Below are 22,461 nucleotides of genomic sequence, written 5' to 3' on the forward strand. Positions count from 1 at the left end.
ACTCCCTTGTTACGTTTTAGAGATACGTAAGATCGGTTTAGCAGATCTTATAATACTGTAACAGTAAGAATAGCAGTTAAAGTAGTTTCATATTTTGAATCATGTCACCAATAGTTTACAGTTACAAAAAGGTGGTTACAATATATTACAGTGTTAACTTTTGACACAGAATCTCGATGTTGCTAAATCCTGACGTAATTAGGCCGATCTGATGTGAAATGGAACTACTTCATAAATTCCCCACCCCCGCGGCCACATCGCCGTTGAATAGTGAATTTAACCCAATCATTTTTGGTATCACTAGCACACGCCCTTCTTAATCCCGCCCTTTCGATATGATTGATATCTAGGGTAACCAAACTGATTCTTGTCATTGAATCTCGCGAGGTTTTCAACACCTTATGTCCCTCCCTTTTCTGTGTCGCAGTTTAGTTCATCATTTCCAGTCAAGCAGCCATCTTCTCCACTCAAAGAGAAGATTTTAAAGTGTTGCAGGATGGCTGACTATTCCAGCGTGGCTCCTCCGCAGAATGCAGGGGGTGGAATGAACGATGCTTTTAAAGATGCCCTGCAACGGGCGAGACAAGTAAGTTTGCTACCCGTCTGAGTGAAGTATACAATACTTTGTTGTAAAAGTTTAAATATGATTCCAGTTAGTGAAATGCTGACGTTACCTAGCTAGCTAACTGAGCAGGCCTACGGAAGTTGAAGACGCTAGCACTGCTAACCCAACAAAAGAGGTAGCTAGCCCCATCTCGCTTATTACGGAAACAACCTCACTATACGTACGGCCAAAACTATACCTTAGTTGGCTAACCAGTTGTAATATGTTTGATACCAACGTCAAAAGTTGGCTGGTATAACTGTTGCTTTTAGATCTATCGCTAAGCTATCGAGCTAAATAGCGCGAAAAAGGTCACGAGGCAAACAAAGAGTACACGCAGCACTAGTGAAGGCCTGTTTAGTACGGCAACGCTGAATTGCATAGCTAGTTAACTTAACGTTACTCGATGGTTTGATGGAGAGATTAAAAGTGGACTAACGTTGAATGTGGTATCCTGTATCCGCGTAGGTTTACCTGAGGTTAGATGCTGCCGTTTTTTAAATTGGAGATTCTTTCTACCAACTGGTATGACCCGGTTTACCAAAGTGTCAAGCGTTAGCCAGGTAACTGATTTGCGTTAGGCTGTGTCTGTTGAGCTTATTTTAAATGGCCAATTGGCTTACTTATTTGGCTGTGCCTATTTTTTGTAGTTATTTCCCGTCGAGTGGCTCTGAGTAGATACCCACTCGCGCATCGACAACCCCCAACAATACCTCACTCAGTGGGTGTAGACTGGAACTCTTTGGCTTGCTGCTGGAGCTTTGGAGCACTTATGAATTTAGCGGTCACTTAAAAAAAATAAATTAAAAAAAATGACAGAGTCTGGTGGGTTATATTGGAGTTGTTTTTATATGTTAAATGTGATCTGATGTACACGGTTTCTTCTCCAGATCGCAGCTAAAATTGGAGGAGATGTGGGTGGTGCACCCCCTCCGCCAAGCAACGAGTTTAGTTATGGAGGCCAGAAGAGGCCATTGGAAGATGCAGGTTAGTCTGTGGGTTGATGTCCCATAACACGATTTCTCACATCAGTTCTTTGCAGTAAACCTCCAAAGGGTCTAATGCTAACTGCATTTTGAGGATGGTTTTTTATTTTATATTTGTAAACACTATTTTATTTATACAGATTAACAGACGAATGATACTGCAGATAATGCCATGAGAGTACATGTCTTTTAGTTACAAAATGAGATGGCAATGCAATGCCAGACGTCCCCAATATCAGGAAATGCCCAAACCAGTACCCTAGATTACTGAGTGGGCGATCTTGTATCTTGTCCCTGCCTCAGCAAATGCTGGATACTTTGATCATGGCTCTCGGTTGAATTGGGAGCTGGTTCACTGTTCTTGAACCAGAATTTAGAGGCTTTTTTCACTAGTTTCTTCAAAGCCTGAAATCACAAATGTGGCTGTCTGTAATGCTCTTGGGGTCATTTCATTTTGGTCTATACATTTTCATAATCTTAATAGTGCCCTAATGCCCTTAATTGTGATGATTGGATAAAAAGAGGGTGACATTTTTTCTGAAATGATTTTCATTTTAGATCAACCAGAAACAAAGAAAGTAGCTTCTCAGATGGACCGTAAGTATCCCATCACAAGCTTTGTTGGAATTTCAAAAATAAAATCTGCTTTGGCCTTTTTTTGAAGTTAGATGTCGCTAATGCATCAAGTCGATCAGCTGTGAAACTCAATTTCTGGGGAGCCACAGTGTCTGCAGATACTTTGTGATTTTATTTCAATCAGCAGCTGATTATGGGCTTGAGAACAAGCTGTGAAGTTTCCTTAGCCAATTAATTAAATGCTGAAGTGCACAGGAAACCAGCAGACACTATGGCCCTCCAGTACTAGCCTATATTCTGAAGCCTGTGAACCATGTGGTCTGTGGGACGCCTTGTAATCTGGGACATTAAGGGGTTAACACACTTGCCAGTGGACTTGCCAGTCTTATAATATCTGTTTATTCTTCCAGCGTATGCATCGATGATGGGGGGAATGAGTGGTCCTCCAAGGTAAGAAAATGCGGCAGTAATGTTGGATTGGTATCATATTTGATCACCAATAAACTGTATAGATTCTGTGCTTATATATAGACTGGTTTCTGTGGACATATATTTAATTTTTGCCTGATGATCCTTTCCCTTTCAGATCTCTCTCTGAGGATTTCAAGGTTCCAGATGGGATGGTTGGATTCAGTAAGTTTGTTGCCGGCGGGTTTTACATTGGAAACGCCGTTGTCTTGTCTTATTTACTTAAGCACAATTCCTGTTTTTATAGTTATTGGGAGGGGAGGAGAGCAGATATCCCGACTGCAGCAGGAATCTGGTTGCAAAATACAGATTGCCCCTGGTAAGTCATTGTTGATCAGGTTTAAGAAATATACCGGTGCGTTAATCTAACTAAAGACCGTATATGTAAATGGAAGGGGTTAGGATTAGGGTTAGGGTAGGACCTCAGATATATGGGTCAGCTGAACAGATTGTTAACCCAGAAGTGGCAGTTCCTATGCCATTCCTAGCTGCTTATTCATTGTTCTTTGTCATCCTTCCCATTCCTAAAGGGTTCATGACTAAAATTCTGGATTTGTGTGATCTGAATTTAAAAGCATCTTTCTCATTCTAATTTCCAGACAGTGGTGGTATGCCCGAGAGGTCTGTGACATTAACGGGTTCCCCGGATTCAATCCAGTACGTGCAGTTCTTTTCTTCTACTTGTTGGAAGATGACGCAATGAAGTTGCTTTTGAAAATTGAGCACATGCAAAAAAGTTTTTGTTCACCAGTCACCTGACTCTTGCTTTCCTTTGTCAGGGCTGCAAAGCGGTTGCTAACAGAGATTGTAGAAAAGGGCCGGCCCGCACCATCGTTCCACCATAACGATGGCCCAGGGATGTCAGTTGAGATTCTCGTCCCTGCGTGCAAAGCTGGACTTGTCATAGGAAAAGGAGGGGAAACCATAAAACAGCTGCAGGTGAGTTTGCATACGGGCACCTGGTGCCACTACAGATCCCAGCATGCAATGCTCTGTAGTGCACTCACTGCCTTTTCCCTTCTATCAGGAACGTGCTGGAGTGAAAATGGTGATGATTCAAGAGGGGCCGCAAAACACGGGGTTAGACAAACCTCTCCGCATCTCCGGGGAGCCTTTTAAAGTTCAGGTAGGACCTTAACCGCCTGACACAAGGGGTCTGTATCAAGGGGAAGTAACTGTTAAATTGTGATCCTATTATGACAACATTCTATTAAATAATGGCTCAAATGTTTAGCCAATTACGGGAATAGCCAAATTGGGATTAGTAATTTAGTAATTACACCTTTTAGTTGCTAGGGGAAATTAGTATTTTGATGCCAAAATAAGGTCTCAATAGGTTCCTAGTTCCTCACCCTGAAAATGGTCTGAGGTTGCACCTCTTGCAGGTGAGGGACATGAACCTTCATGTTTCAGACGGCCAGATTGAGATGTGGAAACTGCAAATTGTGGAGAGGCAAACTGTATGTACTGTATGTACTTCATATTTCACTTGGTTTGCTTTTTTATCCCCAACTGCAGCAAGCCAAAGAGATGGTGATGGAAATCATACACGATCAGGGTGGCCGGGAGCAGCGGAATGAGTATGGGTCCAGAATGGGCGGGGGAGGGGGAGGGGGAGGAGGAGGAGGAGGAGGCGGCGGAGGAGACATGGATGTAAGTGAAGAGGTGATATGAACTTCCTTACCAGCCGTTGCTACGCGTTTACTACATTCATACTGCTTTTCTAGATTGGTGAAAGATTGCTTTTGACCTGGTGCACCATTTCTTCCGGAAGGTTCCGGTCCCAAGGTTTGCTGTGGGAATAGTGATCGGAAGGAATGGCGAAATGATCAAGAAGATCCAAAATGATACCGGTGTCAGGATTCAGTTTAAACCAGGTACCTACATGGATCCATATCCATTTTGGAAACATTAACATGCACATGTCTTTTAAATTCAGCTGTTGTGGGAGCTTTGTGTATTTAGAAGCACTAGAATTGGGAAGAATAAATAGCCATTACTGTCAGCCAGCTTTTCATGCTACTACCAACAAATGTCAAACCAATTTGAGGATTTTTCTGTGTTTCTACACTAAAATTGTACCAATATACACGTGTAGTTAAACAATTTTTAAACGGTCCTTCTCACTGCATTCCTTGTTGTAGCGGTGTCACTGTCTACTTGGACTGAGTGATGGTACCAAGTGCCATGATTCATCTCTCTCTTCAGATGATGGCTCCATGCCGGAGAGGATAGCCCAGATAATGGGGCCCCCTGACCGCTGTCAGCACGCTGCCGAGATCATCTCTGACCTGCTGAGGAGCGTGCAGTCCGGGGGCCCACCGGGACCCGGGGGCCGCGGCAGGGGCAGGGGCCAGGGCAACTGGAACATGGGCCCGCCTGGGGGGCTGCCAGAGTTCGTCTTCACCGTCCCCGCCATGAAGACTGGACTCATCATCGGGAAAGGTGCGAGACCGCAGGCCTTGGTTTTTATTTTAGATCGCTGGCGTCAAGAGTACGCGCAGGTGTAGCTAACGTAGCGTGCTTGGATCGTTCCTCCCAGGTGGCGAGACCATTAAAAGCATCAGCCAGCAGTCGGGAGCCCGGATAGAGCTCCAGAGAAACCCCCCTCCGGGTGCCGACCCCAGTCTGAAGATATTTACCATCCGCGGCTCGCACCAGCAGATCGACTACGCCAGGCAGCTGGTGGAGGAAAAGATCGGAGTGAGTATGGGCGCTGGGCTGGAGGCCCACCCGTGCTTCGCTCATTTGCTTTAATGCGTTTGTGAGGAGACGGTTGTCTGAAATGTCTTATCCTCCAGGGTCCAGTCAGCCCGATGGGCGGTCCCCATGGCCCCCCGGGCCCACATGGAGGTCCCGGTCCACATGGCCCACCAGGTCCGCCAGGGCCCCCTGCACAAATGGGACCTTACAACCCTGGACCCTATAACCAGGGTCCTCCTGGACCTCAGTAAGTGGTTTTTATATATATTTTTTTTATTGATCACTACAGCGTTAACACCACCCTGAACCTTGTTCATGTTGAGGAATGAGTTATAACATTTGAATTTGTTTCCCCTCGCAGTGGTCCACCTAATCCTTACCCACCCCAAGGCTGGGGCAATGGCTTCCCCCACTGGCAGCAGCAGGGACAGCAGGACCCCGGTGAGTGTATGTGTATTACCAGTTACTAAACCTTTTGAAAACCATCAGTGTGTTTCCTGTGTGTTCTACACCATGATCCTTATATCATAATAAGAATGGAAGCTGCTTAATCAGAAAAGCAGGCCCGGGGCTCAGCCGCACAGTGACCCGCTTGTATGTTTGTGGCGCAGGCAAGGCAGCAGCCGATGCTAACGCTGCGGCCTGGGCGGCGTACTACTCCCAGTACCAGCAGCAGCAGCCCCCAGCTCCCATGGCTCCTGCCAGCGCCGCCCCTGGCGCGGCTCAAACCAACGGGCAAGGTAAGGCCGTCCCTCGGGCACACCCCTGTGCCTCTAGTGTAACGGGTGAAGCGTTAGCCTCTATGCAGAACATTAATTGCTGTTCATTAACAGCACTGTAGGTCCAGCATCTTGTGCAGTAGTGCACTGATTATTTCCCTAGGTTATGGGGACATGTAGCCTTTTAAATGGAACCGAAGAGCAGACTGGTGGCTTTGACCTGCAAGGCCAAGGCGTAGCACACTTAGCCAGGCAAAAGACTTAACCATGGCTTTTTCAAGAATGGTTATCAATTAAATTGTACCATTTTTAACAGGTGACCAGCAGGCTCCAGTTCAGAGTGGACAGGCAGATTACACCAAGGCCTGGGAGGAATATTACAAGAAATTGGGTATAAATATATTTTGCCAAACGTAGACTTGGTACTAGTCTGAGCAGCTTAGCCTGAAGAGATCCACTGGTTTACCACAGGCAGTCCAGGGGGTTCAGCTACTGCAGGAGAAACGGTTATTTTCATTTGCATGAGGAGTAACACTGCGCTCAAATGAGCATACAGCTCTGAGCCCATCTTCTGTTCTGTTGTGCCCAACCTGGAAATATTCACACCAATCCCTGATGTGAAGTTATGCAATCATTTATTGTGTAACCACTGACCTGTGCATTTACATGGTGAACTAGTTCTAGCTATTTTTGTTTGTACTTGAAATGTTAAAAGTTTGAGAGGAGATCTGGCAAAGCTCTAGAGTACTGAGATATGGAAAGTCGTTTTTGTTTTGTATGTAAAGAAAGTAGGAAGTAGCTGCTTTGAAAGGCGTTTTGAGAGGTTGTGCTGAAGTATCGTTCCCCTTTTCAGGTCAGCAGGGTCAGCAGCCTCAGGACTACACCAAGGCCTGGGAGGAGTACTACAAAAAGCAAGGTACGAAGTGGCTTCACTTGTGAGCGAATACTTAGCTGGGCAGCTCGTGACTTGAGTACAGACCCTAGACAGTGGGAGCTCTGTGGACACCGCTGCCCCAGAGCAATGCAGGAGGTTTCTGTCCCGCCCCTGGGAGTGAAGGGGCGGGGTCGTTCCCCTCCTTACAGACCCCCCTTCGCTCATCCTATTGAAAGTCATCTCAACAGTTGTCGTACTAGGTCTTTCCATTAGATTGGCGATGGTCTATTCATCCTGTCACCTGTAATGAGTTCGGGTTGGCTTATAATTCAGTTGCGCTTACCATTGATTCTCTGCTGTAGACTATTAAAGTGGCTCCTTGCTTCATGCTTTTCGAAGTGTGATGTCACAGCCCCTTGTGAAGGCTGTAGGCCGCTATCGAGCATTCCAGTGGGTGTAGTCCAATTCCCCTCGTTATCTTTTGCAGGTCAGGCGGCCCCTCAGGCCGCTGCAGCTGCCGCCCCCCAGTCGGGGGGCCAGCCGGACTACAGCGCCGCCTGGGCTGAGTACTACAGGCAGCAGGCGGCCTACTATGGACAGGGCAGCCCGCAGGCCATGCCCGGGGCTCCCCAAGCGCAGCAGGTACTCTCCCACTAAGAGCTCCACCTTCGTCTTATGTGTCGGTAGTGTGTGTTTCTCTGGCAAATCTTTGTGTGTGCGTCTCTCTCAGTAATGAAATGACACGGTATAGTACTTGTTCTGCACTAATCATTCCCCCTATAGGTGTACCAGAACGCCACAGGAGCTGGCGCTTCTAGAACTAACTATTCTTTCCCCCCCTAAGCAGGCTTTTTTTTTTTCTTTTGTGAGCTGAATAGATGATCTTGTTGTTAACTTCATTTGTATCTCTTATGTATTTCCTCTGCACAGGGCCAGTAATGTGAAGTGGACATAGAGTATTTGCTTCCTTGTCGAAAAAACCTTTGTTAAATGTTTGGATGCAGACGCCTTGATGAAGATCTTAATTTCTCTGGTATAAAGTGTTTAAAAAAACAGAAAACATGACAAACGCTCCGGAGGCAGTTTTTTTTTTCTTGTACAAAAATGAACGGTTTGTTTTTAGTGTGGTGATAGAATTTTGGACATTCCAGCTCCTGTATTTCATATTGTGGTCAATTCTCATGTTTATAAACTGTAGTAATTTTCATGTAAATCATCTCAGTTTTAAAATTACATGCCTGTTGTGTTTTGCAATAAAACAAAATGAAACCTCCTGTGTTGGTAAGTTGGGTGAGAAAGTATGGGTTAAATGAAATCTTGCAAGTTCCCTGGTAGACAGAAAGCCTAAATGCAGACTTTTCTTTTGACTGTCCAAATTTGCTGACTGAAAGTTCCGGTATCCTGTCTGTCTTCAACGTTTCCAGTGTGGCTCATGGTCTTATTTTGAATGGTTTTGTTTTAGACTGGTTTGAGAACTGCTTCTTGTGAATTGCAGGGACAACCGAGGCCCTCGTTTCCGTAACCGACTTAGTTTATATATACATATATTTTTTAAAATCAATGTTCTGCTAGCATTTCTCTATCGGCATAGGCCTATGTATCCGCCTTGAATGGCCTTGATTGCAAGCTGTGTGACACATGCAATAACCTAGTACTGTAGTGTTTGATTGTACTGTACTTTACCCTGATCTCTATGTGAGGAAGGCTGTACTGTTCATAATGAGAACAACTTCTTCCCTCACAGGCAAGGTTAGAAATGCGGTAAGCAAGCATATTTTTAAATGTTCCCTGAAATGTGACTCTGTTACAGACATTTTAGTTGGTCTGTTGCTTTTTTTTACAGCACAGGTAAATGTGTTCTAATTGATAATTCTTTGCAAAGTACTGAATTGTTCTTCCCATTTTAACATTTTATAAGCCATTGTTTTTTTGTATATATTTGCTGGCTTCTCTCTCTTTTTAAAAAAAGAAATACCCTATGATTAAAACATTATGAATGCAAAATCGATTTACTTTTGCCATTGTCTGTGAACGTGCATCCAGCATAGGCCTGTAGGTTTTTAGGGGTGAGGACGCGTACGCTGTTCTTCACCCGCGATTTGAGCCTTCGTGGGGCATTACCACTGTAAGTACAAATATTGAGTCGTTTCCGAAACAACCGGTTCCTGTTTCTCTTTCAATGCATTTCTTTGAGAGAAAAATGAACAATTCCCAATTGTTTGAACAAAAATTGTTGGAATTTTTGTAGATTGTTAGGTTGGGTAAGTATCAGAAATATTCCCCCAAAATATTGCGTGCAATTGCAATTGCTGACAAGATTCCTGAACTTTAAAGTAATACCTGTTAAAGTTCTGGATTGTATAGTTGATCTTGCCTTGCCGTAACCACAGTGATGTGTATTTAGACTGTCAAGCAACTGAAACCCTGGCATTGTAGTTCTGTTTCTTTTAGACTGCCTCTTATGAGAGCTTGCAGGTCTGTCTACTGTTTCGAACACCGAAATGTGAGTTGACTCATGTGAGCCTGTTCTGTCGAATTGCGGATTGATACATGTACAGTTTCGTAGAATCTGTTTGCAGGGAATGCTGAATTTAATGCAATTGAAAGTATTTCACCATAAGTCCTAAAATGGTTGAGAACAAACTGAGATCACCATGTTCCAATTTCAATGTCGCTAAGCCTCATTCTCGTGAGTTCTCCGTTCACCTGCATAAATTTACACGTCCAGCTCATGTTCTAGCATGTGAAGTTGTCTCTGTCGGTATACTTATTCCGCATGTAGTACTTCAAATGGTTAGGTATGTTGAAAGTGCAAAACGTTGCGCATTGAATTGATCACAACCTGCCTGATATGCCATTACGTTATAGAGCATTTTTTTGTACTGGCGGCTGTTGTCTTGAGTTTTTACTGATTGCAAACAGTGCAATATTTAATTTTTGCAGTGTCACCCAGACCTTGCACCTTAGGTTCTGCTGCAGTAATACAGGTAAGCATAACCTAAGGACACCAGTGTTTGACCTGTGAATGATCTGTTTCTGACTTGCCTTGTCGAAGTAACAGTGAATGTAGACTGCAATGTGTAGGACAAGTTAAAGTAAGAGGTGTCAATCTCCTTGATCAGTGTATTGCGACTGCTAGAAAAACACATAGCAGCAGCCTTCATGTATTCAGTTCAGGAATGTGATGTGCATGGCAGTTGAATTGTGTACGTTATTGGCCGTTAGTTTGACAGAAGCCTGTAAAAATATACCGTTAAGACCGAGCGTGATGATTGGCTAGGTTTTAGGATTGTGACCTACATATTTTTCATAATTGGATCAGTATGTTTTTTTTGTACGATTTCATGTAGATCAGCTTGTCCATGATAAGTGTATAGTACATTCATTAGCTCCTGGTAAGTCCAATTCTGTGTTGTGCATAGAGCTGTAGGCATTGCTTTCTCTCCTTAATGTCACTGAGACGTACTGCATGCAGTAACGAGCTTTCAGTAAATAAGGGTAGCCCTGTGCTTATTAATGATGTATCCAAAGACCGTACAATTCATGACCATGCTTGCCACCTGTGATGTAGTTTGATGCCCCGTTTCTGTAGTGCCTATCTTTTAAAAATGCTGCCTTCATTTTCACACACAGTGTTGAAGATGCTGCAAGCATAGGTCGTAGAATCAGGCCGTGAGCTAGTTTGTCCCTAAGGAAGAATCCTTTGAATCTTTTCCGCTGGTGAACGTAGACCAATCAAGCCCTCCAGTTCTAAGGTAATCTTGAGGAACTGTTGTGATTGCAAAAGTGATGATGATGCTGTATGTTCAGGGACTGTGATGTCATCAACTTTGAACTCAAAAGCTTGCTATGTAGTCTAAATTGTTATGCCATAAAACGTTAGTGTATGATTTAAATCCAGTAATCCCAGCAGTTAAAAATCGTCTGCATCTGCTTTTCTCTTGACAATTACCAAATGGGGTTTCGATATTCACGTAAATGCTTTTGTTCGATTTAGACCATTAGGCACTTTTTTTTTTTTGTCTGTGTTGACTTCATCAGCAACAGGATGGTTTTTGGCAGTAAATTGGATAGTTTAAGGTGTCTGTATCAATCTAATCTTGCAAGTAAATTGTTGCCCATTTGGGTGTGCATATATATATATATATAAATTCATATGCATGATATGCGATGAGATGGTGTTTCCTTCTGAGGGACGTGTTCTCAACAGAATATTCGTGGGGGTGTATAAAAGAAGACAAAAAGAAGCTTAACTGAGAAATATGGAAAAGGGGGAGCATGCATTAGAGGTAAACAAAAATCTGCAATGTGCTGTGTATATTTTTTCATGTACTTTTTAGAAATGCCTGTTCAGATTAACTGTAATATTGTTCCCATGTTAAAAAATAAATTTGTAACGATGAATTATCTCGCGTTCAAGATCTATTATTACCCATTTTAAATGTAACTACTATTCATACAGCCCACAAATGTATGTAGACTGATTACAGAACAAGCAAAATGCATTGTCTTGGTTACAAGTAGTTTTAATGATCATGGTTACATGGCCAGGCATTGTGGCTGTCGGAGGGGGAAACGGGCAGACGTCACCACTTCAGAATTTCATGAATTTTCTACCACACGTAGGTCCATCAACTGTCATTGCACAAGGTCACACAGATTTTAATCGAAACATTAAGGTGATTTTGAGAGCTGATTTTGAGGACTGAATTGGACTTCTCTAAAAGCTGTACTTTAGCATTTTGTCTAGTGCAAATTTGGTATAGCCCTGAAACTTGAACACAAGATTCTACATGCTAGGTGTTTACCCAGAAATTTATAAAATGTGGATAAATATGTGTGCAAATCTATCAATTTTAACACACTCATTGGCTCAACTTATATCAGTTGGACTTTGAAACCCCTCAACGCAGAGCCAGTACACTGGCAGAAGGAAGGGGGACAGTGCTGTCCTGGGGGCCAGGTGGTTTTACCTTTTATTATGAATGGGGCTTCTAGAAATCTAGTTCAATCGAAGTCTATCTACTAATTTTACTGGATGGTAATTTTTTGATTTGTGAATGATTGCGCATATTTGTACTTTATTTATTTTTTTACTATTAATCATTCCCACATAATACCTTGGTGTATGGCAAGTAAAATTGGAAAAGACATGCAAGTATTAAAATGTGGCTTCTGACAATTACTTGCATCACAAAACGCACATGGAAGTACTTTCGTTTTCTCTACAGCCAATGGCATGATCTCAGTAAAAAAAAAAAAAGCAGATGAGATTAATTGTATCTGTCTGAAAAAGAAACCCTAATGTTTTGTCCAGGACAGTTTTGTGCTGATTACAAGCTCATTGGCTAAATGCAAAGTCGTGTAAGGTTAATTGAATAAAGGCAACTGATTCCATGAAAGTTATTTTATTGAAATACATTCTAAAGGTGGTAGATTCAAGGAAGTAGCTTAAAAAAATGCAGGAAAAGATAGGATTGGGGATGGTCATATAGCGAAAACTCAAATTCTCTGTACGAGTGATAAAATATCAGGTACCATTTTGAAAACAAGGTTTGTAGATTTGGCACTTTTTGAGCACTGGTCACGTTTGGATGAGGCAGAGGACCTCTATCACAACCAATATGTAAACGATGCATTTTCATCTTGAATACGTTTTCCATCCACCGGTGGAACGACGCTAAATTTGTGGTGCTTTTTGCCGCACCATGAGAAATAGAGATTGTAGAAAAGACTGAAGGGAGGGACAGGGAAAGTTCCAGTGAAGGCCATCAGTAGTCGTCAGCTAGAAGAGAAAAGGAAGAAAGTTTCAGAGATGCAGAAACTGAAGGGCGAGCGGTGAGAGGGAGTTAGGCATGGAAACAGGAAGCGGCGGCATGCGCTTAGAGGGACTGTCGCTTACTTTCTACTTTGAGAATGCAGGTGCTGGCTGCGGTGCCTCTGCTGTTCACAGCCTTGCACATGTACTCCCCCTCGTCTTCCGGAAAGGTCTCTGGCAGGTAAAGGCAGTACGTCTCTCCCCTCTCAATGTACTGGTAGTCCTCACAGTCTTCAAGCATTTCGCCCTCAAACCACCAGGTCACTTCCGGCTTGGGCTCTGCTAAGATCTTAACGGTAAACCGCACGGGTTCCGAGTCGACCACGGACTGGTTTTTGAGAGCCTTTTTAAACCACGGAGCCCCGGATTCTTCATGGTCCTCTTCATAAGCCATGGAGTCACTGATGACGCTTCCTTCCTTGTCCTCCTTGGTCTGCAAAAAAAAAAAAAAGGTTTGGAGTATTTGAAAAGCAATACATGTTTTCACTGGACATATATAATGCAAGGCCAGAGGTGTTTTACTTTTTGTAGTGCTGCATCGATTTCTTGCTGTTCGAACTGCATTCTGAGCATTTTCTGTTCCTCTATCCTCTTTCTCTCCTCCTCCAGTCTGGCCTTTGCCATTTGTTCAAACCGTGCTCGCATGTCCACCTTCTGCTTAAACGAAGCGTCTTCAGCTCTGAACTCCTTCCCGCCCTCCTCATCCTTAAAGTAAGCAGAGCAGCAGATTAGTTGTTCTGACAGCAAAAATCTACCAGGGTTATGGGTTATAAAACAAACAGTTGGAAATGTGAACTGCAGTCGAATAAGAGATTTTATCCTACAATGCAGAATCCAGATCAATATCTAACCGTAAAACTCCCAAGTATTCCAAATTCCAAAATAGCCCTGTAAGATCTTAATTATAAAGGCAACCACACTAATCAAATGACATCACTGTAAATGCTAACCCTACAAAGTATCAGAGCAGTAGGTCTTCAAAGACTTAAGGCATCACTTTCCTAGTTTGCTAGAACAATGCCTTAGGCCTGAAACATACCATACATAAGTATGCGAACACACGACAATCGCCAGCACACTAACACATGGCCCAGTTGTACGTAATCGGTGTACATTCTTATTTCCCTGAGGAGGTAATAAGCCTCCTCAAGGGGGCGACATCCTGTTGTCTGCTATAGTGCCCCTTACTGCGATGCTTATGTTGCAGCTCGCACTTGTTGCGTAAATTTCAGGTGACATTTTGGAATGCAACGATGCCTGAAATCGATTGTGTAGCTGGAAGTGTTTGTATTCACGTACGTGCGTAGGGTATGTTTCGGGCCTCAGTTTAAAACCTCATTCCTGGTGAGTCTCAACAAAAGGTGGATTGTACCTCCTGAAGTCTCTCCGCTTCCCTCTCTTTGATCTCAAGATCCATAGCCTTTCTCCGTGCCCTCTCCTCTTCAACCTTCTTCAATATCTCTTCTTCGGTGAGTTGCGAGATGTTCTCAAACTTCGATTTTAGGTTCTTAGCTTGTATGGAGCCAGTTCTCTTGAGCTTGCTCAGTTCCTTGTACTCAGCACTCACCACTTTAGTGCTTTCGTTGATTTCCTCCTGTTCCAAAGGGCAGGAAATGTGATAGTGTTTAAAATGCCTGTTAAAGGCTTCTGTAAAAACAAGGGATTTTTTTTCCCACCTCTCCATTCACGCAAATGTTTTGCTCGTATGGAAAATATTTTACCCATGTACAAATGTGGATTCACTAGGTGGCACTATGGAGCAAATAATGGCTGTATTTATGCGCAAATGGCAGCCTAAAGCCATGGGGCAAATATATATTCAATTCCTGCACATCCTTCACATTTTAATGTTATTGACACATTTTTTGTCACTGTCAAGTGTAGAAAGTGATGTTCACTATTTGGCAGTCACCCGAATACACCAGTAAGTCTATTCAAAAGAAATTTAGTCAATTTTGGTCAAAAAATTTAAATTTGTTCTTTGTTTGTTTAAATGCTTAACTGTGCAGCTCCTTCCAATAACCATTCAATAAGAAAATTAAAACTCAAGAATTGGCAATTGTGTAGAGCAGGAGTGCTACTGTGGCTCTCACCTCTCCTATCTCTTGTCGCAGCTGCTCAAACTCCTGCTTCTCCTGCTCCATCTTCTGCCGGCGCTCCTCTTCTGTGCGCCTCCTTTCCGCCTCCTCCCTCTGTTTGAGCAGCTCCACAAAGTTGATTTCTAACTTCCCGGGGGCCAGTCCCTCCTGGGAATCATGCCGCACCAGCTCCTCCTCCTCCTCCTCATTCACCTGCCCATGGAATCGGGAGGTGTTTACATCACATTCCAACTGTAACTTGAAAGCACAGAGCACCTGGCCAGGAAGCTATACAGCATGCAAGCGTCCTACACGTATATAAAACTACCTTGGTTCTAGGTTTTCATGCATGCACCTTACTTTTACATGGTGTCATCTTTATTTTGCACTATTTATATTGCTTTTTCGGCTTTGTGTTGGAAAGTTCACAACATCAGGATACACAAAGAAAGGGATGGGAGACCCTTGCTTTAATTCCGCATTTTGGATGACACTTTTTAGCGTGAACCATTTTTTATGTTTGTTTGGAAGGCTAAACCTCTTAGCCTACCATGTTCTTCCGTGCTTCAGCAAAGAGTCTCTTCTCTTCCTCCAGGCGCTGTTTTGCCTCCTCCTCTGCCGCCCTTTGCTCTTCTGCCTGTCTCTGCCGTTCCATCTCCTCGAAGCTGATGCTCAGCTTTCCTGGCCTGTCGCTTTCTGTGGTCATCGTGGTGGCCAGGATGTCGTCATCCTCGTCCACAATCTGCAGAGGGGCATCATGGTGATTCTCTGTGCCGTTGCACTCTGATTCGCCAGACCTCCCATCCTGGTTCTCGCTCCCAGGAAGCCCATTGCTGGCCATGCTCTTCTTGGCCTTGGTAAACTCTTTCCTCTCTTCTGCGATGCGCCTTTTGGCCTCCTGCTCCACTCTCTTGCGTTCCTCTTCTAACCTCTGCCTCTCCAGCTCCTCGAAGCTCAGCTTTAGCTTCCCAGGTCTGATCTCTTCCTTTGCAGGCAAGGTGTCTTTTTCTTCATCCTCCGAAGCACCCTGAAATGACAGCATACGTTTGTGAGACCCTGCCCCGTGTACCTGTAAGATCAGAAATGGGAATGTCAGAGGTTTTTTGAGAGTGCGATGAGGTTACCATCTCCTGCCTGGCCTCCTCAAAGGCTCTCTTCTCCTCCTCCAGTCTCTGTCGGGCTTCCTCTTCAGCCTGCTGTCTCTGCTGCTCCTGCCGCTGCTTCTCCAGCTCCTCGAAAGTGAGCTTCAGCTTCCGTGGTTTAACCTGCTCCTTCTCTTTCTGCTGGGGTTCCTCTTCATCCTTGGGATAGTGACCGGCAGTTTCTGATTAAATAGAATCCTTTTTTTTTTGTTGCATAGTTGCATAGTGCATGACTGACTGTATAACAATAGTGTTTGAAGTCTGAATCTGAAGACATTTTTAAGCTCTTTGGAAGCTTATGTCCTTACCTGTGAAATCATGGACCAGCGCTTGGCTTCTCTGAGGGAGCGCTTGTGTTCCTGGTACCGCTGCTGCTTCTCCTCCTGTTTTTTCCTCCTCTCCTCCTCCTCCCGGGCCTTGCCCAAGTCCTCAAAGTTGATCTTGATCTTACCCGGAGCTGTGGATGGCTTTGCTGTTACCACCTCCGCAAGTAGGCTGTCATCTCCTTCCTGTTGGTTTCAAAACCAAATGCTTTGGTGTTCAATGGGGACTGACCGCATTGAGGTACAATATAAATGATTGTGAGAAGTTGGTAGGAGAAATGGGTTTCATGGCCTTGGACAAGAGCACGTAATTTAATCAATTAATTATTGTGCCTTCCAGTGGCATGTCTATGACTATGTCTAGGAGCCCGCATGCATTGAAGTGGAGGACATCCTACTGATTGAAATCCCCCCTCTTCATGCAACGCTGTGGCAAATGGTATCAGCCCGTAGGACTACCAGTCAGCCCTGGCACAGTAAGGATTCAGTTTCAGCCCCGATCTGCTTTTTATCACCTGTCATCATGCTTGTGAGTAAATGGTTAAAAATTTGTCTGGAGTTGGTGTGCAGTAATTGACCATGTGCGGTTACAAGGTGTTTATAATGGAAATATTTCTTTACCTCAGTGTCTGAGCTACATCCAGTTCTCCTTTTGTCATCAATCTAGTGAATGAAAGTAGTTCATCATTTAATCAGACATTACCTTAATTTTTTCTTTTTACAAAGTGGTTTGGTTTTGAGTGGTGGAACACAAGAATCCGACTCAACACCATACTTTCAGCAAAGGTTAATTTGACAAATCTTTAATTATTGAACCTGGGGTTGTGTAAATCAAATGAAATTCAACAGCATCAGAAGTATTTTGTGTGTGACCCAACTGCCAAAGCTTCAAAAGATAATTAAGACTTAAAACTTTTGGGTCATCTTTTTACTTCTTATGGCAGCATTAGGATAAGCAGCAAAAAGCTGTAGGTCAGTCTTCATTTACCAGACTGAATCAGTTCGTAACAGGAGTGAGAATTCGTGTTTGGCTCTTCTCCGAGCACAACCTTTGTCTGGGAGCCTTTTTTAAAAGGAGGGAGGGCGGTCAGCACACAGTACGCGGTATGACTGTACTGAAGGGTCTCCGCAGAGAGACAAATTAACTTAGCATATGTCCTCTGCCAGCCACTCTCAGCGTGCCTGTGGTTTTCCGGAGCAGGGGGGCTGGGAAGGATGTGTAGATGTGCTGTGTGCTGCTGGACCTGGGCCCAGTCTGCACCCGAAAGATGTACAGTAGTGCTCGTCAGGCCTCTTCCTCCAGTCTGATGCTGGACCTGGGCCAGTCTGCTCATACTGTGGGGACCTGACTGATATTGGAAGCGACCGTTCCAGACAGGCAGCTAATTAATTGCAGATGCAGAAGCATAGAACATGCTAGAAGGTATCGAGTGGCAACATGCCTTGTCTGTGTGGAAGTTTGTGTGCTAGTTATTATTATTTTCTTGTGCATGTTGGTGACGAGCAGCAAACCTCCTCTGCCTTCTTTGCCAGCTCCCTTTGGATCTTGGTCTTCTCCAGAGCGTCTTGGGCGATGCGCCTCTTTCGCTCCTCTTCCGTTCTCTTGCGCTCCTCCTCTTGTCTCTGCTTCTCCATCTCGGCAAATTTCCCCTTTACACTGCCTGTTAAACAAGACGCAGCCTCCAGGTGATGCAACTCTTAAACTACTGAGAGGACTTTCTGCCTCCACTACCCCTTCTCCCACCCCTCCCAACTGCTGGCTTTTTCGCATTTGTTTCACCCTACCTGTTATCTTGGGGACGTAGAGTTTTTCAGGCTTGTTTGGCTTCACGTCTTCTTCATCACTTGAGGCAAGGAGTTCCTTTATCTGCAGAGGGACAGACAGTGTGTTTAGGTGCCAGTTTACCTCAGATAATCTACTTTGCTCTGGTACCATGCTAGTTCCAGCAGGCTGCACAGCCTAATCCTGGTTGAAGGCAGGTGCTCCAGATTGTCTCAGGCAAATCTGACTGGAGTAGCGCCTCATAAAGAAAATGAGTAAGAGTCATTTGGAAAATGAAGGAGCAACCGGAGTCTAAGTGGTTGAGGCACTATGGAATGCACTCTGTTGTTCAAGGCAGGTGATAAGAACAATGTATTCTCTCCCCTCTTTAAGATAACTGGGTTTTTTTAAAAAGTGACAACTATGGGCATGCTAGGGTTAATATAATTGTTGATTTCTATCTGGAGGAAGAATTTGTTCTCCTACTTCATTTTACCTCAATCTGTTGTAGCTTCTTGGCGTCCGTTGTGTCTTTCATTGTAATTTTGAAAAATGATGGGGTTAGTGTAGTATTTTGTCCTCAAATGCTGGGATCAAGGAGTAGTTGGTTAACCCAGTGAAATTAACACTCATTACATTATAATGCTGTAAGTACTGCATAGAATACCCAACATGCCACACAGGGATTGTCAGCATCCACTGTTCATAATCTTAACAAGGGGGCCCATGCCATGCAGGACACACATGGGCATGGTCTTTGTTGACCTGTTGCTTCTTTCGGCTCCGCTCTCTCTCTCTAACGTACTGTTCCTTCCTCCTCTGATGCTCCTCTTGACTCCGCCTCTTACCACGCTCCTCCCTGGCCTTCTGCATGGCTTCAAATTTATTTGTTACGTCCCCCTTCCCAAGCTTGGGCACATAGCTTCTCGCCACTGGCTTGGAAGTGGAAAGAAGGATCTTTTTTGGCAGACCACAGGTAAATGGGGGGAGAGAGAAAAAAGACGACAGAAAAGGAAAGGGAAAGATTACAGACATCCATGAGGGAGAGTCCTCTGTGCTAATTTGAGTATAGAAGCTATGGGTGAACCAGCAGAATTAAGTGACCAGTGCACAGAACTGTTTCCTGTCAAAGCCATTCTTCAACTTTGTGCCCCCAGCATTAATAACTGCACACAATCTTATCTTTATACAAATATTCAAGCAGGTAATGCAGGTAATTCTTGAACTCTCTGAATTTGAATTTATTTAAATTGATGTATTTGAGAATTAAGAGAAGGGAGAATTGGCTATCTATCGTAAGATGGAAAAGATTGTTCTATTTACACAACCGTCTACCTCTTTGTGCAGTGCAGTGGAAAAAAATTTGTTCAATTTACACAACCGTCGACCTCTTTGGGCAGTGGATAGCAACTTACCATGTCAGAAGTGATTAGTAGGCCTTACCTCTTGCTTTTGTGCCACGTCAGCCATAGTTACTCCTCTCTGAAACTTGGCCCTGGGATCTGACTGCGAGATTCACCTTGGAGGGAACCTGCAGGGAGAGTTAATTTGTGTCAGCAGGTATAATGATGTACGCACTCGCAACCGTGTCTTTCAGCAGATAATAAATGCATGCATCTCTACTGACTATACGATTGTTTTCTAATCAAGTGGTGTGCAAGATACTTTTTTTTCATCTCTTTGAGATGAATGGTTATAAACTTCATTTTTCTAACCCTAGTTTTGTTAGCAGCTTTGTGAAAACCATTATTTTTGTGCTCTTTGACATTGTTTTTCAAAGTGCTGAATGACAAAGAGTTGGACTGACCCCGTTGCCAGATTGCTATAAGCTTTTGGAACAAACATTTTATGTTCTATGCTGTCCATGGAAACTACATTAACTCCACGCAAAAATCTTTCTGATGACTACATATATATTGGGATGGCAGGTATGCCATCCCGCCAAGTTACGCCTTGGCGGGGGCATGCCCCATACCTATACATATTATATTACTTTGGCAGAAACAGTAGTGGCCACTCATTGGTCAATGAATCACAGTACGGAAGCTTTATGTTTTCATTTAGCTTGGTTACCTACTGTTAGTGTTTATGTACTGGCTTCAACACAAGGTCCTCATCACATTACTTGACTGATGGGAGCTCACATCAATTTTTCCTTTTTTCCAATGGCCACAGGCTGCTGCCCTAACTTAAACCTGTCCCTGAACCAAAGTACCCAAACTAAGATTTGTTGTCCTTGCACTGTCAACCCAAACATGGTCTGTTTTATGTTGTCTGAATTCATTAGTGGCCATCGCATTAACCGATGTTATCAGAGCCAGATGGTGACTGGTGAGCATAGATGATTCCGGAATATAATGTGTAGGATTTACCTCCTCTCCTAAAACAGGATTATACACTAATATAGCTAATATATCTAGCTTCAACTGTATAAACCGAAAATCATGACTATACAAGCCTATTGTCTAGAATTCTGGAGTTAGTTTATGCCTCTTGAGGAGCAAACGTAAGAAAAAATGAAATGCCACAAATCTGGAAGGAGTTCACTGTTACACGGGTGATAATAGGTAGTCAGAAGTCTCTTTTAGAGTACCATGCCCGCACAATGCTTTGGTGAAGGACACGGGCGCGTGGCGGTCAGAACAACAGCTGCATCGAGAAGAGGTTTCTTTCTCACGAGTCACTCGCGTGCAGGCACCATTTTTGACGGATATACTCATACAGTTAATGGGATCATCGCCTTTCAGCTCTCTGAACAATATTTTAACCGTTACATTTTTTGGAGATGATAGTTTTTTCTGGGGGTTAACCGATTCGTGGCATGTTAGCATTAGGCCTACAAGTACATCAGTTGTATCAAAAAACGGTACGGACCAAAGCCCATAGATCATCTCTGATAAGACGCTGCAGGTTATTGTAGTACGCATGTACCGAGAAACAGATTGATGAATGAAATAAAAAAGCTCAGTATAAATATTCGGATAATTACAGATGTGATTAACTAATCATTGTTGGTGAAAGGCCACAAAAAAGCCTTGCTTATTGGATAGGCTATAAGTGGACAGAAAGACGTTAGGCTACTTACACTTGACTGCCAGAATGATTTGGGGAATCTCAAGAGGCCTCTCAGTCACTTTCTAAATGAAGACAACCGTTCAAAATAAACAGCCAATAGTTAACTCTGAAGCCAACGGGAAACTTTTTATATATAGGCCTAATATTAGCCTTAATTGAAAACGTACTTTATGTAGACATTATAAAAATAATATGAATACATACATAAAATCCAATATAATAAATCACAAGTTGCTTGTGTAAGGATTAAGAATAAAAAATTTGACACATTTATTTTGGTATCCTAAAATCACGGGTCTAAAATAACAATTTAAATGAATTATCCTACAGAATTAAATGCTGAAAAAGTTAAATATTCCGATTCCCTCTGCTCAAAAAGTATAGTTAAATGAACCGATGCTTTTGTGAAGTCCCGTGGAAAACTTTAAGCCCGTAAATTCTTACGCTGTCAGATAAGATGGTGTTTCTGCATTAAAAAGCAATATCCGCTTTTATAATGTTGCCTAATTCATCACGAACATGAAAAGTTTACGAAGTCCATTAATTGTACGGTTTCGCATAACCATAATGGAATGATAAAATAAAATGTGAGTTACCTTTCGTTTGCGCTCTCCCCCAACTTTCAAAATAGAATTCTCGGTAAAGTAGTTAAATCCAGTAAAAAACTAAATAGACGCTAATCCAAGGTGACTGAAACTCGCAGACGCGTGCACTCACTTCACTGTACATGAGCTAAATGTCCTGTGAGAGAATTGCATCTGCGGACGGTTTCCATAAATGTCCCGCTGCTCTCCCTATCTACCGCATTCCAGCTCTAGCCTCAGCTGTTCCAACACACACGCACGCGAGCTTTTCCTGTCTGTGCGACTCCTCTGCCCCCATTCAAGCCATAAAACTTCCATAAGCCCCAACATAATTGCTCACATTAGGACCATTCAAAACTTTACTCTTAACGGGTAGCGATAATGTGTGACCACTTCGTGGAGTATTGACACTAGCTGTTACAGTACATTAATTACATATACACTTTTTGACACTTAATTTTAATGTTGTCTTCTTATTTACAGTGTATTTAGACAGTTTAGTTTCAGTGTATTCCTATCAAACACTGATACAACGCACATCGGCTGGCCTGAAAGGCAATAAAGTGAGGATCAGCAGTACTTAATATAGCTTCCAGGTTCCCTTTTTTTTAGAATTAAAACATGAAGTGTAAAACCAGTATAGAGTAACATAAAAATCAAAACAGCTTTCGAAGCTCTTATACTTTCATTTAGGGCTGTGGCACAAAGTTTTTCCAACAAGAAGAGCAAGTGATTCAGAGATTTTATTG

The 22,461-nt window shown here is 43.3% G+C and overlaps 2 protein-coding genes and 1 non-coding gene across 18 annotated transcripts; 2 read left to right on the top strand and 1 right to left on the bottom strand.

Annotated features, from left to right (window-relative positions):
• Positions 1-415: 415 nt before the first annotated feature.
• On the top strand, positions 416-11,337 carry fubp1 (far upstream element (FUSE) binding protein 1). Of its 10 annotated transcripts, XR_010330429.1 has the most exons (22): positions 417-586; positions 1,495-1,591; positions 2,149-2,187; positions 2,577-2,616; positions 2,753-2,799; positions 2,882-2,953; positions 3,234-3,291; positions 3,414-3,573; positions 3,662-3,760; positions 4,153-4,299; positions 4,409-4,511; positions 4,843-5,079; positions 5,177-5,337; positions 5,436-5,584; positions 5,699-5,784; positions 5,949-6,077; positions 6,373-6,447; positions 6,910-6,972; positions 7,418-7,572; positions 7,861-9,917; positions 10,564-10,685; positions 11,141-11,337. XR_010330429.1 is itself a non-coding variant. In XM_064338138.1 (20 exons), the coding sequence occupies exons 1-20, from the start codon at positions 497-499 to the stop codon at positions 7,867-7,869; spliced, it is 2,016 nt and encodes a 671-aa protein (XP_064194208.1). In that variant the 5' UTR covers positions 417-496; the 3' UTR covers positions 7,870-11,337. The 10 variants fall into 10 exon arrangements, 7 of the variants coding, with proteins under 7 accessions (XP_064194213.1, XP_064194208.1, XP_064194209.1 ...); XR_010330428.1 differs by having other exon boundaries at positions 7,861-10,685; XR_010330427.1 differs by having other exon boundaries at positions 10,564-11,337.
• LOC135258377 (small Cajal body-specific RNA 3) lies at positions 7,043-7,140 on the top strand. Its single transcript, XR_010330969.1, has one exon. It is a non-coding gene; the product is annotated as a small Cajal body-specific RNA 3 (non-coding RNA).
• Positions 11,338-12,322: 985 nt separating the features above from the next.
• Positions 12,323-22,304, bottom strand: LOC135256406 (nexilin-like). 7 transcript variants are annotated; one of them, XM_064338132.1, is made up of 14 exons: positions 21,725-22,304; positions 19,497-19,584; positions 18,819-19,010; positions 18,077-18,158; positions 17,804-17,952; positions 16,913-16,954; positions 16,277-16,477; positions 15,951-16,127; positions 15,377-15,853; positions 14,842-15,039; positions 14,121-14,342; positions 13,271-13,453; positions 12,833-13,181; positions 12,323-12,715 (listed from the first exon to the last, which is right to left on the bottom strand). In XM_064338132.1, the coding sequence occupies exons 2-14, from the start codon at positions 19,521-19,523 to the stop codon at positions 12,702-12,704; spliced, it is 2,313 nt and encodes a 770-aa protein (XP_064194202.1). In that variant the 5' UTR covers positions 19,524-19,584; positions 21,725-22,304; the 3' UTR covers positions 12,323-12,701. The 7 variants fall into 7 exon arrangements, with proteins under 7 accessions (XP_064194202.1, XP_064194201.1, XP_064194200.1 ...); XM_064338131.1 differs by adding an exon at positions 21,139-21,190 and having other exon boundaries at positions 12,323-13,181; XM_064338130.1 differs by having other exon boundaries at positions 12,323-13,181.
• Between the last annotated feature and the right edge of the window lie 157 nt (positions 22,305-22,461).

This window comes from Anguilla rostrata, chromosome 6, assembly GCF_018555375.3.
Source record: "Anguilla rostrata isolate EN2019 chromosome 6, ASM1855537v3, whole genome shotgun sequence".
Lineage (NCBI taxonomy): Eukaryota > Metazoa > Chordata > Actinopteri > Anguilliformes > Anguillidae > Anguilla > Anguilla rostrata.